General features: G+C 44.0%; 1 protein-coding gene across 8 annotated transcripts in view; it reads left to right on the forward strand.

Annotated features, from left to right (window-relative positions):
• Window positions 1–16875, forward strand: part of SEL1L3 (SEL1L family member 3) — a 97494-nt gene that overhangs the window by 61326 nt on the left and 19293 nt on the right. For 7 of the 8 annotated variants that reach the window (XR_003432174.1, XR_003432173.1, XM_027103213.1 and 4 more), the window contains 5 exons: window positions 264–404; window positions 4071–4133; window positions 7411–7587; window positions 9954–10081; window positions 11616–11699. Coding sequence is in view for 6 of the 8 variants with exons in the window: in XM_027103213.1 (XP_026959014.1) it covers window positions 264–404; window positions 4071–4133; window positions 7411–7587; window positions 9954–10081; window positions 11616–11699 (593 nt within the window). In the remaining 2 variants the exon portion in view is untranslated. The remainder of the gene's footprint in view (window positions 1–263; window positions 405–4070; window positions 4134–7410; window positions 7588–9953; window positions 10082–11615; window positions 11700–16875) is intronic. The other variant, XM_027103211.1, reaches the window with a different exon arrangement.

Below are 16875 nucleotides of genomic sequence, written 5' to 3' on the forward strand. Positions count from 1 at the left end.
CCACACACACACACACACACACACACACACACCCTGTCCACACACACACACACACAATTTCCAACTTGTGTTAATGACTTGTATTTACACCAGTTCATCTTCAGGGCTCTTGTCCCCAGGAGGAAGATAACATGTGTCTACTTAAATCTTGTTTCTCAATATAAAAACCTTTTAAACTAGGTTTGCCTTCCCCCCTTTTTAAAGTCTTGTTTGTCAAGCATAACACAGGAAAGTCATTATTCTAAATTGCTATTGTCTTGAAGCAACGGTTGGCCCAGATGCTGTTCTGGGGCCAGCAAGGCGTGGCCAAGAACCCGGAAGCGGCTGTTGAGTGGTACGCCAAGGGCGCCCTGGAGACTGAGGACCCCGCGTTAATATACGACTATGCCATCGTGTTATTTAAGGTAAGACTCACTCAATTTGTGCTGAAATTGCACAATTTCTATCAGACTTCCCAAGTGGTTTCCTGAAGGCATGCAATCAGGGAGCCTGTAACTGAAGAACCTTCGGACATGCTTCTGTCAGTCTGGATGGAAAGGGGTATTTGCTGAAAAGGCAAAGTCACACGCAGTTCCCTGGTCTCGTTTTTAATCATTTGTCTTAGGTTTGACGCCTGGATTCTCTCTGCTTTTGCAAGAACTGGCATTCTGGAGGAGGCACCCATATTTTACAGATTGGTACACGGCCAGCAGCCCCAAAGGTGCTGCAAGTTCTCTATCAGGCAGAGTTATCATTGAATTATAGCTAAGACCGAGTGCGTGTTTGGGCTGGATCCCAACAGTCCCATTGATCGATACAAAGATCTTGGTTTAAAGCCAACAGGAGAGCAGTGGGACGGATGGGAAGAGCATTAGCCCAGGAGATAGAGGATGGAGTTCAAATCTCTCCTCTGCAACGATTAGCTGCCTCCTTGGACTTATCTGATCTCATGAGACACTGGTAATGACCACGGATGGAGTGAAATAACCTAAGGAAGGGGCTCCAAGAACTGTAAAATGCTTTACGGAATAATAATATTTCACATTGATTGATGCAGTGCTTATTACCTGATGTACATGTATTAACACATTCAATCCTCGAGACAACTTTGTGAGGTAGGTATCACAGTGTATTATGATAGCTGTTTATATGTGTGGTGACAGAGGCTCAGAAAGGGTTTGTAACTTGCCCAAGGTTGAACAACTGGTGTGTTTCAGACCTGGGACTGGGATGCTCTTCACCCCTGAATTCAGAGACATCAATTCACCAATCTTGGAAGAGCTGTTGGCTCTAGTAAGGAAACCCTTGGTCTCTACGTCCAGACCCAAAGGAGGCAGCTGCCCACAAAGAGCGAGTGTCTTCAAACAAGGACGTGGATGCACGTGGCTGGGCTCATCTCCAGAACCACAGCTGTGGCCGCTCACCGATTAACAACCATAACTCTTGCTACCTTTCTGGCCCTGCAAGTCTTAAAACCTATTGGTTGTTACGGTTTCCAAGTTTAGAGCCCAGACTTTTTCTTTGTAGTCATTAAATCAACATAGAAATGGTTTGACTCTTAGCTATATGCCAATGCATTCGTATATTTATATAATAAACACCCCCTCTGGGCTGACAAAATGCCAGACTCTGTGCTAGATGGAGGGACATATGGTTACATGAACCTCATCCCTGACCTCAGGGGTCTCAGATACTCGTGGGCAAGACAGAAGACTGAGACAGGCACACAGGAGAGGCACCAGTCCACCATAATTGGGGCTGCCCAAAGTACAGAGAAGAAAAGGCACGACTCAGACATTACTTCTGCCCACCAGGATCTTGAAATCTAGAGGGAAAGCGAAAGACATAAATAAATGATACGGGAGGTGACGGGATGTTTCTTCAGGGTCTGATTTCCCAAACCTTAAAGCTTTTTTGGTTTTCCTGCATTCTAAGTTATCTCTGAGTGGGAGGAAGGAAACCCTTTATCTACATCTCAAGGCAGATTTTTACCTCTGGCCAAAGGTGTCTTTAAGTACTTTCAATGTAAAAAAAACCATACAAAACAAATGAACTTTCCAAACATGAAGAACGGCACTGTGCTCTCGGCTTGTTGCCTCGTGTGGACATCCGGCTCATTGTATTCAAAGATGGCGCCATGATGACCGCTATAGCTTGTCCAAGACGGTCAGGTACATCCCATTTCACATCCACATGAGGACGGAGCTTGGGCTTTCACTGCAGCAACTGTCCTCCATGGATTCATTCAGTGGATGAAGTTATCGAGCACTTGCTATGCATCACGACTTTACACTTCTCTCACTTTACAACTTCCAGTACTACTCAGACTTGTGCATAGTATATAGTCTTTGTGCAAGAACTCACCCCACTTCTGATTATATAATTACACTGGAAAATCCCTGGCCTAGAACTCAGAGTATCTGAGTTCTGGTTGCAGATCTAACTGTGAAGTTTGGGGTAAGTCAACCCCTCTGGGCCCCAGTTTTACTCCTTGAAAACAAAGAAGTTGGAGAAAAACTTTGAGTGCAACCAGGTTCTGACATTTCGTCATCCTGGTCGTTCTGTTGCTTTCCCCGAAATCCAAAAAGCTTGTCTCATTGCTTCCATCCAGTTACTACAAACAGCCTTCATGTCCTTTTGTCTTTCCTCTCCCTCTCTAATTAAACGAAGTAATGGTGCACTTCTGAAAAATATTTTCATCTTCCACTTTGCTTCAGCTCATCGGTTTTATGAAATAGGTACGTTAAAATCGAGTAGAAACTCATTGTATGTAATTTAACCTTTATTTGGGTTCACAGTTTTATTTTGGGTCCTGGAAAACTACAAAGACAGATTCTGCAGCATGTTTTCTGTATCCTGTAAGGAGGTTACGGATCATTATACTTTCTCAGCATGGGAATTCAAATATATAGGAGAAAATACAGCATGGCAGTTATAAACTTGGACTCTGGAGCCTGGGTTCAAATCCTGCCTCTACTCCTTGCTCACTGCGTGATTCTGGGCAAGTTTCTCTGGTGAGAATGATAGCAGCACCCCGGCTGGGGTTGGGAGGATTTGATATGGCAGGAGAGTTCTTGGCCCACGTTAATTAACACAGGAATGTTTGCTAGCGCTCTCTTCATTTACTGTAGAGCTAAGAATTTAAATAGAGTTAATAGCTGTATTCATTGCAAAGCCCTCTAACATTATATCACATGTGACCCTGTCAAGCGCTGAGTCTGAGACCAGGACGACTCCATGGGCTGTGTAGGTCAATAACAGACTCTAAGTGAGCTTGGAAGCATCAGGGTTTTCATCCGGCTCCTCTCACCTGCCACGTGCATGGTCAGGGCTATGTTGAGAGAGCCTTCAGGGACCCCCCCCCCGCCCCCGCTCCACCCTCAGACCCACCATTTTCCCACGTGGTCCTGCAGACACACCCCAGCATGGTCCCACGGAGTTCTGCTCTTGTAACAAGGACTCCAAAGCCACATCTCTCTCTCTCTGTGATGCACAAACCACCTCTGCTGGAAAAACTTGATTTTGCTGGAGGAAGCTTGTCAGTTTGGCAGCGTCTGAGGGCACAGATTCTAAGGGGTCCTGTCTCCCTCACCACTGGCTCTCGAGCTGTTTCTGAAGCCACAGTGCTTCACCTTGGGGACTCCCACGAGGACGCTGGAAGGTTGCAAATGACAGCCTAATAACTCTTGACTGTCCGACATAGGTAAAGTGCTCTGTCTGCTCGCATATTAGGCAATCCCCAGAGAAACACAACCAGGATGACCAGAGTCATTTAACCTTATTCATGGCTTCTCCCAACAGCACCTGCGGATTGACGGGAAAGTGATTTGCTGGACCATCAGTGGGGAATTTTTATGGATGCTAAGCTGGGAGGGTGAGGTTTATTGCCTCTCTTCTACACATAGATGCAAAATAATGATGATGATGATGATGTAACAGCTCTGTATATAGAAATCTTCAAGATTAGATTTTTAACTGAGAAGGCTTGGGCTTTAGTATCTTCTATTGAACGCTGACAGATTGGTGTGATGGCTTTGCATGCAACTCTGCGTTTATTTTCTTCGTGATCATTGCTGTTTATCATTGTTTAGGGTCAAGGAGTAAAAAAGAACAGACGGCTTGCCTTAGAGCTGATGAAGAAAGCAGCTTCCAAGGTAACACTTGTGCCTATTGTCAGGGGGAAACATTTCCGCCACACACACCCATGCTCTTACAAGTCGAGGAGAGTGAATGGCCAGCCTTCTGAAGAAGGTAGAAATGCAGTGGGGAGGGAGGGGTCACTGACATTGCAGTGATTAGTCATTTTTGAGCTACAACGTATACAGAAACCTGCACAATGTGGACGGCACAATTCGAAAGCTGAACTCACTTTCCAGTCGTAGAATTCAGACTGATTTTGTTTGAAGGCTAAAATTATAATCAAGGGCTGCCCTAATAACAGGCAGCAGCAGGGGGGCTCTTTGAAATTGAATGGGTATAAATGCCATTGAATTAGGAAAACCTAAAGCCTGAATCCTCTAAGGTTAACCCTGTTGTGTCCGATGCTCATTGGCTTCTCCATGCTTTAACAAAGGGGCTGTTTATCAAGTTTACTGCCGAGTTTAGGAATTATTTTCCTTTTGTCACTATTTACTCTTCAAAGTTATCTTCAAGCCAACTAGTTTAAATATTGCACTACAGAATGGAGGTTATGATATCACCTGTGACGGGGACACACACACACACACGCACGCACATGCATGCACACAGGCATGCATGCATGCGTATCCCTGCGTGCAAACCCCCAATGCATGCACATCCACACGTGCACACTCACATGTGCTTGCATACAGATTTGCAAATAAATGGATTGGTAGAAACCGTTGTAATTTTACAACCTTGTAATTTTACAACCTTGACAGGGCCCTTTATAGCCCTTCAGCCTCCTGAATGTGCCTCCCTCCCCGAGGCTGATAATATTTGCCCTATCAACAAAGACTCCTGAAGTAATCATGCCGATTTTTCTTCCTCAATTCCCTTTCTTTAGGGAGCTCAGAGTGTCTTTTTTTCTGTAGAATAGGAAGTTGGAGCAGGGAGTTAAGAAAGCCAAGAGGCTTTTTCTCCACCTCTGTGGTTTCTAGAGGACACATGACCCAGGAGAAGGGAACCATTGAAGCGCACGCCAGCTCCTGACCCTGACACAGACTATAGGGCAGAAATAGAAAAGCAGCTTAATGGTGGTCATTGAGGCCATGGTCCCAGAGCATCCTAAAATGGGGAAGTAATGGGGCTTCCTGGCAGGTGTGAAATTTGCATCTCTTTAGCATGCTAGTGGTGAATTGTTGTCTAAGGTGCTGCATTCTGAATGTAGTTTTGGCAGAGCTGAGATGAATATTGGAGGAAATGCAGTTTTACAGCCTGGAGTACTCGCATTCTTAAAAGTGTTACATGATTCTCAGCCATTCATTCTGCAGGGAGTTACTAAGCCCTTCCTCTTTGTCAGGCACTGTGGTGAAGCACAGAGTTTGATTTTTGGAATTAGCTAAAAGTCACTTGGATACAACTGGAAATGTCCGGAATAAGGTGTGAGCATTAAGAAATAAAACAAGATTTCTTGTGGGACTCCTGATCTGGGTCCAAATACAATGTCTAAAGGACATTCTGGGAATGTTTTGAGTGATGACAGGTACCTTTGAATAAACCTGTGTGTCTGGAGGTGAGCATTGCACAAGCCATTTTGATATGTATTCCATAAGCTTATCCCAAAGCTGGTTCTTGCCACTATATATGACGTGGTCTATTACTTCATGGAAATGCACTCATCCTGCAAATTCTCAGGAGGCTGCCTTGCATCTGGTACCGTGCAAAGCTCAAGAAAAATGCCTCTATAACTGATCCTTGGCACTGACACCATCCCAAGTGTTGACTGTCTTGAGGGCCTACGAATCTGAACCCTACTCTTTTTTTTTTTTTTTTATTGCGGTACGCGGGCCTCTCACTGTTGTGGCCTCTCCCACTGCAGAGCACAGACTCTGGACGCGCAGGCCCAGCGGCCATGGCTCACGGGCCCAGCCGCTCCACGGCATGTGGGATCCTCCGGGACCGGGGCATGAACCCGCGTCCCCTCCATCGGCAGGCGGACTCTCAACCACTGCGCCACCAGGGAAGCCCTGAACCCTACTCTTGATCCTCAGGGTGTAGGATTTGGATTCTGTTTTGTGTGTCATCAGCGTTCAAAGGATGGCTTTCATTCGTTTGTCAAGTATTTATTGAGCACTTACTCTATGCCAAGTACTAACATAGGTGCTTGGAATACAAAACAAAGATCCCTGCCCTCATGGAGCATCTGTTCTAATGGGCCTTGTCAGTTTCTTTCTCCTGGTCTTCCTGGCACCTGGAGTCCAACGTGAAAAGTAGGAGGTAGAGCATTTCAGGAGTCGTTGCAGACTGAAAAGTCTGCAGGCTGGTATCTTGGCATCCATTACTGAGGGATACCTGTCCTTCACTTCTGAAAGGGCAGGCAAAAGAGATTTGGTTCCACACTTGAACCCTAACTTAACCTGTCTCACAGATGCAAGGGCACTCACTGTTTGCTTCTCCAGTCCTTTTCTCCCCTGCTTGTCCATGGTCTTGTGGATCTGGTAGGAAAGGAGGAATGAGAGCACCGAATGCCCAGGTTTGCACACTTACACCCCTGCAGGGCTCCTGAGCCTTCAACAACCAGGCTGGAGCAGGTGGGAGCATCTGAGAAGAGCAGAGGCAGGCCCCTGAGAGCATGAATCAGCAAGAACAAGGAAGCCTAAGACTAGACTCACATGAACCAGGCCTTCTGTGGTACCGTCCCAATTTAGACACAGGTCTGAGACCACCCCCCTCCCCTCTGCCTCAGCCCCAACCAGACCCTACCTGTCGGAGCTGGGATGCCAAGCAGTCCCACAGCACCTGTGCTTTACAAGTAGGCCATTGCGGCTGCTTCCCACAGAGGGTTTGTTGGTGTTCAGGGCAGAGTAATCAAAAGATAGGCAGGCAGGTCACCTAGAAATCATCCCAGCCAGGGCAGGTTTCCGGCCTCCTGTCACAGCTGAGTGGTCATGAATTTCAAGGGCATTGTTGACACTGCAGGACAGTAAGAGGCCTTCTGTAGACGAGGGCATTGCGTAAGAGCCCATAGGGGCTGAGAGATGATTTGGGGGCCAGCATCACTGCTGAGCTGGAAGGCAGAAATCCCAGCAGCAGCCGGGTGAAATCCTCCTGGGAAGACGCTGAGGCAGCCTCATGTTTTCCAACACTTAGCTTTTCTTTAATGCCATCTGCCCCCAGAAAAGAGGCAGGAAACGTTTTTCTCAGACTCAGGCAAAATGCTTTCATAACAGTTGATTCTCTCTGGGGTTGGGGTTTTTTTGTTTTTGTTTAAAAAAAAAGGAATTCCTTTCTTGTTGTTCTAAAATCCAGGGATTGCATCAGGCAGTCAATGGCCTGGGATGGTATTACCACAAATTCAAGAAAAATTATGCCAAAGCGGCTAAGTACTGGTTAAAAGCAGAAGAAATGGGGAACCCAGATGCATCATACAATCTTGGAGTCCTATACTTGGATGGCATTTTCCCAGGAGTTCCTGGAAGGAATCAAGTGAGTAAGACTTGAGACCAGCTGTGCTGCTGGTCAGTCACTTAGTCATGAAGCGGGTGTACTGTATGCCCAGCCCAGACAAGGCCCCATGGGTGGTGCAGACACCACCCAAGATGCAGACCGTGATCTTGAGGAACTCAAGTGCCCAGTTAGGAAGACAAGATGGTGAAGAGCAAAGGCTGGCATTAGCCCAATGCCAAGTGTGTGCCAATTGCTGTGACCCAAACAGTTCTGGAAAGGGGAAAGAGTGAAGGCCAGAGCAGTCAGGAAGGCTTCATGGAGGAGGAAGCCTAAGCTGGGAGAGGAGAGGGAGATGATGCAAGGTGACAATGAGAGAGAGATGGTGCGGAGATTGATGACTGATCTTACTGGAAGCAAAGAAAGCTGGGTCCAAATAGGGTTGCCTGGTATGAGACCAGATTTAATAATAATGTAAATAACAGTAACAAACTTAAATGTTTGCCGAACACTTCCTCTAGGTCAGACACTCACAGACACTTTCTGTGTGCCATCCCATGTCATCCTAACTACCCTCTGGGATAGTTACTGTTATTACATCCATTTAACAGAGTTAGCAACCGAGGCTCTGAAAGGATTCATAACTTAGAGTCATACACTTAAGTGGCGTCAAGACCTGGTCCCCATGTGAAATGGAAACCCCTTGTTATTACTAATAATATTGATGATGGTAATAATAATCTGAGTACCAGTACATTCAACAAATTAATTGAATGCCAGGCACTCTTCCAGGCAGTGGGGATACAGCAGCAGACAAAACAGTCCCTGCTTTGGGGAAGTTTACATTGCAGTGGAGCAGAAAGATAATAAACAAACAAATATATAGTATGAGGGCAGGTGGGATAAGTGAGTATTACAGGGAGAAATAAAGCAGGATAAGGAGGACCGAGAGGCTAGAGATTGGGGGATGCTATTTTATAAGGGAGATCAGAGAAGGTCTCTCTGATAATGTGACAGTGTACAAACTCCTAAAGGAGTCTTGTGAATGTCTGGGAGAACATCCCAGAAAGAGGGAACAGCCAGAGCAAAAGCCCAGAGAAGAAAGCAGGTTTGGTGTGCTTGAGGAATAGCAGGGAGGCTGAACTGGCAGGACCAGAGAGCAAGGAAGGTGCGAGGAGGTGGAAAATCACGTCAAGGAGGCAGCTACGCTGAGCAAGATGGGACAGCTCTGAACAGGGCGGGGAGACGCTGTGTTTTAACAGGTTCCTCCCGGATCCTGGTGGAGACTGGGCTTGGAGGAGACAAGAGCAAGAGCAAGGGGGTTAATGCATTGAATCCAAGTGAGAAAGGATGGGCAGTATCAGAAGAGGCGCTGAGATGTGACTAGATTCTGGGTATATTTTGAAGGTCAAGGCATTAGGACTTGACGATGATTGGACGTGAGGTGTGAGGCAGGGAGAGGAGTCAGGATGACCCCTGAGTGTTTGTCATTTATTGAGATTGGAAGAAAAGGTAGCATTTAATGGCATGGGCAAGCTCTAGCATCAGAGTTGGGGGTCGGGAATCAGAAAAAAATTATTTTTTGTGACGCGCCATGCCAAGCCTCGAACACACGTTATCTCATTTAATCCTCACACCATACTTTCATGCTAGCTACTGTCAGAAGCCACATTTTTCAGTTGCAGAAATTGAGTTATTCTCTTAGTTGGAGAGATTAACTAACATGCCCAAGGTCACGCAGCTAGTAAGGAGCAGAGCTGGGATTTGAACCCAGGTCTGTCTGACTCCAAAGCCCATACTTAAAAATGGCAGTTAACTGCCTGGGAATAATAATAGTAATCAGTGGAATGTATACCCGTCTAAGTGTTTGTTTTCTTTTCTCCCTCCGCCTCTCTCTGACTCCTAGGAAGCTGTATATTTTATGCATTGCAAATGTCTTTTAGTCCTCCCACACATCTGCCAGAATGGATTTTTTATTGTCATATTCTAATTCTCACCTTCCTACTGGAAATGAAGTTTTTGTGTCTGAGTTTGAAAAAAGGTATTAAGCAAGGTTAGGGAAGCAAATGCCTGAAGTTTCACCTGATGCGACTTTTGATGCTGTCTTCTGTCTGGCTGGCAGGGGTTATGTGAGGATCTGATAAGGTGATAATGATATTCGTAGTGTCTTGTTATCTTATTTATTGGGTAAACTTAACAGAATAGCTACAGTCAAGGTTATCATGTAGAGAGGCCAGCTTCTGTGATTGGCTGTCTTCCTGGAACTTGACTTGGTTTTCTTAAAGATGTTAGAAGTTATAAACCTGTGATGATATCAGGCGTTAAGTGCCTCAGGACCTTAGTTCTGATGAAACCAGCCCAGGAGGACTTCTCACTAACGAGACTGACGTTTGCTCATCTCTTTACAGACATTAGCTGGTGAATATTTCCATAAGGCTGCACAAGGCGGGCACATAGAAGGAACCTTGTGGTGTTCTCTCTACTATATCACAGGCAACCTGGAGACATTCCCTCGAGATCCCGAGAAGGCTGTTGTGTAAGAACCTGCCAGATATTGCGTATGAAGGGAAAGCCATATATTCAATACTATATTCACCATGCCTGAGAAAATAGAGTTTTCTTTTATTCTTTTTTTCCACATTAAAAAAATTTTTTTTTTTATTTTAGGCTGCGCTGTGTTTTCATTGCTGCGCACGGGCTTTCTCTATTTGCGGCAAGCGGGGGCTACTCTTCGTTGCGGTGCGCGGGCTTCTCATTGCAGTGGCTTCTCTTGTTGCAGAGCACGGGCTCTAGGTGTGCGGGCTTTAGTAGTTGTGGCACGTGGACTCAGTAGTTGTGGCATGCGGGCTCAGTAGTTGCAGCATGCAGGCCCTAGAGTGGGTGAGCTTCAGTAGTTGTGGCACGTGGGCTCAGCAGTTGTGGCACACGGGCTTAGTTGCTCCGCGGCATGTGGGATCTTCCTTGACCAGCTCTCGAACCTGTGTCCCCTGCATTGGCAGGCGGATTCTTAACCACTGCGCCAGCAGGGAAGCCCTTTCTTGCATTTTAAAAAATTCATCTTTATTTTTATCAGTTACACATGCACATGAAAAGCCAAGTCGTTTGAAAAGACAAAAATTAAAAACAAAAATTTAATTAAAAAAGGTAATAATTTGACAAGAAAAAACAGGAAATCTCTGCCTCCCTTCCACACACTCCGTTTCCTGCTCCCTGGAATAAATCACTTTTCATCTTTTAATTATTTCTTTTTTATTTGCCTCTATGTCTAAATAACATGCTTAAACCACTATTTCTTGTTATACCCTTTATAGGCATTGTCTAATGATGTCTCACTGGGAAAGATAAAGAGATATAGTTTTTTCACTCTGCCACCTATTGCTACCCTGCATGCTCATGCTTCCTGCCCTCTCCCATCTTCCCCATAAATATATCACTGGTTTGGTTGGATTGGTATCAGTGTTCACATTATTATGACAATTTAACACTATTCATAGCTGAGCCATGTAGTATACTATGACTACTCTTTCTTTCTTGCATAACTTTTTGTTTTCTATGGAATAATAATTATTTTTTATTGTTATTTATCTGCTTAGCTCTCTCTATGTATTTATCATTTCTATGTACTCGATCTCCACATTCTCCTTCCATCGTCTAAATCTCCTCTTGGTATGTCTACACCCGTCAGGTACTCTATTGATTTAATCTTTTTGGCAATGTCTCTCTTTGGAGTCTTTTTTTCGGAAGAGCTGTCCTTCTGAAATCAACTTGCTAGAACTCTTAATAAAGATTATCTTTTTCCATGTTAGTAGACATTTTTCATTAGGTACTTTTCACATCTTTTTTTCCCCAAAATGACAACTCCTAAGCATTCATTAGAAACGGCACTGAATGCAAGGCTCTCAAAATGTATCTTTCTTTATCTTCTTAACATTCAGTTCTGGTTTGTTGCTCCATAAAAATTCTAAGAAGCAAAATATTCCCCAAGTGGGATTTATTGAAATCATACGAAGTCAAAAGCAATTATTTAATTTGCCATAGTTTGGATATGTTCTCTTCTGTTTCCTTTGCAGATGGACAAAGCATGTAGCCGAGAAAAATGGCTACTTGGGCCACGTCATTCGCAAAGGCCTCAACGCCTACCTGGAGGGCTCGTGGTAAGTTAGATTGAACTTTCTCAGTCCTTACCTTTCAATCTGTCAGTGTAGCCTTATGAGATGGAGTCTTAAAATGAAACCGAAAAAGCAATTTGCAGGGAAATCACAGCCTCCCGGTAATGATATTCAGAGTATCACCGACTGATTGGCTGTTGATTAGAAAACACAGCATTTCCATGTTTAATTATACACAAAAATTAGTCCTCTAGAGGGAGCATCCGTATTCATCAAATTGAGAGACACATGGATACGTTGACTTCTCTTCCCTTCAAGCTTGCTCTTCTTGCTTTCAGAGTCTGGAGACAGCACAGGGGATCCTAGCTGACCCTCTGCCTCTCACTGGCAGGCCGCAGAAAGTCCAGGATTTCCACCTTGTTTGTGGGAAGGAGCGAAAGCAGTGTGTTTAGGGCTCAGGCTACATCTTCCGGTAGATATTTTATCGCATCTTCCCTAGGATTTCTGGAAGTCACTCACCAGACCTCCAGTGTCACAGCCAAACAGACTCACTCTTTCTAAGCTTCTTCTGATGGAGTTAGCAAATTTCATCCTGTGCTGAATGGGATGAGACCCCGCACATGAGGACTTGTAAATGCCCCCTATTTGCAGTTACTTGATTTTACAAATAAGAGCACACTTCTCCAAGCTCTACCTGAGTCCGTCTTTCTGTTTTCTTCTGTAAGCCCTCGAATTCTGTCTTACTTTTCCTTGGGCCATATTTTCTTGGCTCGTTTATTGCCTAAATGATCTGGGTATTTCCATAATAACTAAAAAGGATATGCAAATCAGCACATATCCCATCGGTCCACTGCCTCAAAGACATTAGAGCACACCTATGACTGATCCTACTCGGATCCGAACCTCAATTAAAAATTAAAATATAAGTCCAAGAGAGTGCCATTTTCTTCTCTGGTCCATGGGTGCCCACGTAATCAACAGATAGCACCTCAGTGAATGAGAATCTCAAATTAGGAAATTCAGGGAAAATGAGGCCAGGAAAAACACCACTGAATAACAATGTTTATTATTATCATCTTTTAAAAGTTTATCATCTGTGGCCTTACTTTGCATAATCAGAAAGAAATTTTTTTTTTAACATCTTTATTGGGGTATAATTGCTTTACAATGGTGTGTTAGTTTCTGCCCCATAACAAAGTGAATCAGTTATACATATACATATGTTCCCATATCTCTTCCCTCTTGCGTCTCCCTCCCTCCCACCCTCCCTATCCCACCCCTCCAGGTGGTCACAAAGCACCGAGCCGATATCCCTGAGCCATGCGTCTGCTTCCCACTAGCTATCTACCTTACGTTTGTTAGTGTGTATATGTCCATGACTCTCTCTTGCCCTGTCACAGCTCACCCTTCCCCCTCCCCATATCCTCAAGTCCGTTCTCCAGTAGGTCTGTGTCTTTATTCCTGTCTTACCCCTAGGTTCTTCATGACATTTTTTTTTCTTCTTAAATTCCATATATATGTGTTAGCATGCGGTATTTGTCTCTCTCTTTCTGACTTACTTCACTCTGTATGACAGACTCTAGGTCTATCCACCTCATTACAAATAGCTCAATTTCTTTTCTTTTTATGGCTGAGTAATATTCCATCGTATATATGTGCCACATCTTCTTTATCCATTCATCTGATGATGGGCACTTAGGTTGTTTCCATCTCCGGGCTATTGTAAATAGAGCTGCAATGAACATTTTGGTACATGACTCTTTTTGAATTTTGGTTTTCTCAGGGTATATGCCCAGTAGTGGGATTGCTGGGTCATATGATAGTTCTATTTTTTAATGAAATGATCGTTTTCCAATTGATACACCTTACAATTTGTGGGCTGTTTTATTTGTTTCCCAAGTAAGCTTCAGTTCATGAAATTTGAACTTTTCCCAAATTTGACTTTTGCCCATTTCTACTTCTCATCCTCCAAATTTCCCACCCTTTACTCCCCACAACTTCTTAGGGGAAACTAAGCATTCAAATATCAAAATGTTTATATGTGGGGTTTTCCCAAAGGGAGAGCATATCTGTAAACACCCCCCAACACACACACACACACACACACACACACACACACACACACACACACCCCAAGATGTCTGACACTTTCCCACAAAGAGAGTATCTGCTAATAGCTTATCCTTCTTGCCGACTTTTGAATTTAAAATCACAAAGCACTTCAGGGAGTGCCTTTAAAAATTTGCTGTGAAGGTCAAGAGGAATTAAGATTTCATGGCCTGCTGTCTTTCTTAGAACATTCAGCCACATCACATGATTGATTTGGGGGGAGGGGGAGCTAAGGATTACACGTGTTCTATACTGTTGGTGAGTTTGGGTTGAGTTCAGCAGTGGGTACATTTAAAGGCAGGGTGCCTTGCCGTAGCTGCAGGGGATGCCACAAGTAGGGCTGGGGAAGCCTGCTGCCTCATCTCTTCCTGGTACTAAACTACCTGCGGTTTCTCAGATGCCTCATATTCTCTCTGACCTCTGGGCCTTTGCACTTGCTGTTCCCTCTGCCCAGAAATCCTGCTTAACTCCTTACTCCCTTTTGTCCTTGGATGGGTCATGATGGCTGTTTCCTTGTGGATTGCCCTGTGATGTGTATCCCAGCGCCCAGCACTTAATGGCAACTGGAAAGTACTCAAAAACTACTGAGAGAATGAATTAAGGCAAATAGACAGAACAACTGTAACTCCAGAGCCATGAGCAGTAATATAAAGAGCATCAGGGATTTGGAGGAAGGAAAGATGCTACCTGGTTTGGGGGACTTAGGTCAGCCTTTATAATGGAGGGAACAGATGATATGGCCTTGGGGGATGGGTGGAATTTCCACTTAGTCATGCAGAGAACAACACTTCTAGTGAAGGGAATCACAGGAACAAAAACAAAGAAATAGGAAAATTCAGGGTATGTCTAGAAATTTTTAAGCCACCAGTTTACCTTGAGGGTAAAATTTGTAAAAGGGAGTGCTATATGACAAGACCAAAGAGGTGCTGCATTATGGGACTTTAAATAGCAGGTCATATACTTTTTTACTCAGCTTCTGGAGCAGTGGGGAGCCCTTGATGGCTTTGGGAGAGGGTAGTGACATGACAGACCTGGGTTCCGAGATTCCTAACCAAACCTCTGTGAATGATGGTGAAGAGAAGGGAGAACATGAAAGGGGGAGCTAGTTCAGAATCCAGGTTAAAGGAGCTGAGCTTTTGAGCTGGAGCTGTGACCTGAGCCAGGTAAGTTGTTTTCCCGTCTTTTATCACACGGTAATTGATACATACCAAATAGTAGGTGATATGTATGTAAGTTCCAGAGCATAAACGAACAATAAAATGAACACCTATAGCCCTACCACCCTATTTAAGAAAATGAACTGTCGAAGCCCCCTGCATGTTCCTCCCATGTTAAACCCACCTGTGGCGCCAATATCCAGAACTAACCATTGTCCTGAGTCTTATGGTTGCTCCGCCCCTTGCTTTCTTTACAGTTTTGCTATACATGGATATAGCAAATCTAAGCAATAGATTATAGCAATCTAAGCAATAGATTGGACTTGTTTCTGAGCTTCATATCATTAGAATCCTAGTACATATAATTCTTCACCGCTTTTCTTTGTTATTGTTTACTTCACCTGATGTTTTTGAGATTCATATCTTTTGATACATGTACCTGTAGGTCATTCCTTTTCACTGCTGTCATATACCACAATTTGTTTACCAATTCTCATAATAACTTGCATTTGGGTTGTTTCCCATCTTTTTTTAAGGACAGTGTGGCCATGAACATTTTTTATGCATATCCTGCCACAAATAGGAAAAGTTTCTCTAAAATATGAACTTAGGAGTGGGGTCACAGGCTAACCATATGTTCAACTTTACAAGATAATGCCAACTGTTTTCCAAAATATTTGACCAATGTACGGTCCTATCAACTGCATATAAATATCTGTTTTTTCATATCCTTGCCAATTTTGATGCTGATGCTAAGTATTGTTAAAGATATGTCTTAATCTGGACTTGAGACCATTTTCTATTAACAGGAAGAAACACTTAGTATCCATTATAGTGGGACTATCTTTGTCAAAATATATTTGAGACAAAGTGCTTTTCTCTCTTCCTTCTCTCGGGGCCTCCAGATGCCTCAGGGGTTAAATTGGAAATATATGAGCGTTGGCTTCCCCACACCGCAACGTGGAATTTTTTGGGTCCCATCTATTTTGTTATAATAGAACTAAGTCATCCATCAATGTCCCAAGTCCATCCCCTTTTTTCATTTTCTGTGAGTGAATTTATTCTGGACGTTATTTTCAAATTACATGTGTCAGTTTGATGAGCTTGTGTTTTTCTGTGTTGTTCCAAGATTTATGTGGGATAGTTTGAAAGAGGAGCGTGAATGAAAAAAAAAGGGCATTTTGCTGTTTAGGCAAAATACTGAAGATAATGTTATCATGCCCGAGGCTATCCTCGGACACCAGGAGAAGTCCGATAAGGAGAGGTTGCCTGTCGTGTTTCATTTCTCTCTGTCTTACCCCTCTTTGTGTTTCATCTGTGAGCTAAGTGTTTTACAGTCCTTGGTCTTAAATATACCCCAAATACTTAATTAACCCAGGAGGTTAGCCAGATTCTAGTAAGCTTGAGGCAAGACAAGCAGGCATGCAAGATTCCACTTGAAAGAGATTCATCTTTTTGCCTTAGAGCAGGGTCCTAAATTCCACTGAGACCCCAGGATTCTTTTTTTATCCTTCCAGTTTGGGCTGCTTTAGACATTGGCAGAAAAGAGCCCAGAGAAAACAATAGAATTGTTTGAGAAACTGCTCAGAGTTACTCAAATTCACAATTCACAGAAAGCAGCCAAAGGATTGATTATTAAGAAGTATCATTATAAAATTCTATAAATGGATGTGCCGAGTCTGAAGTGGGAGGGTAGCAAGTGTGCCCCTACACACATCCTTTACTCTAAATCCCCTCCTCTCTGCCTCCCTGCCCAGCCCCCCAGCCCCCATCAGAATGACTGACTGGGGACTATTTCACTTCAGTGCATCGGAAATAAAGCTGACCTCTGGTAGCTTCCTAAACCTTGAGGAAATTCACAGAAGAACAGTACAGTTTTGTGGCTTTGGTCCTCCTGCACAGAGCCCATACTGAGCAAATGTTTATTCCATGAATATAAGGATAGAAATATCTGT

The sequence above is a fragment of the Aethalodelphis obliquidens genome, unplaced genomic scaffold (assembly GCF_003676395.1).
Source record: "Aethalodelphis obliquidens isolate GAN/ISIS:26980383/991018 unplaced genomic scaffold, ASM367639v1 scaffold6, whole genome shotgun sequence".
Taxonomy (NCBI): Eukaryota; Metazoa; Chordata; class Mammalia; order Artiodactyla; family Delphinidae; genus Aethalodelphis; species Aethalodelphis obliquidens.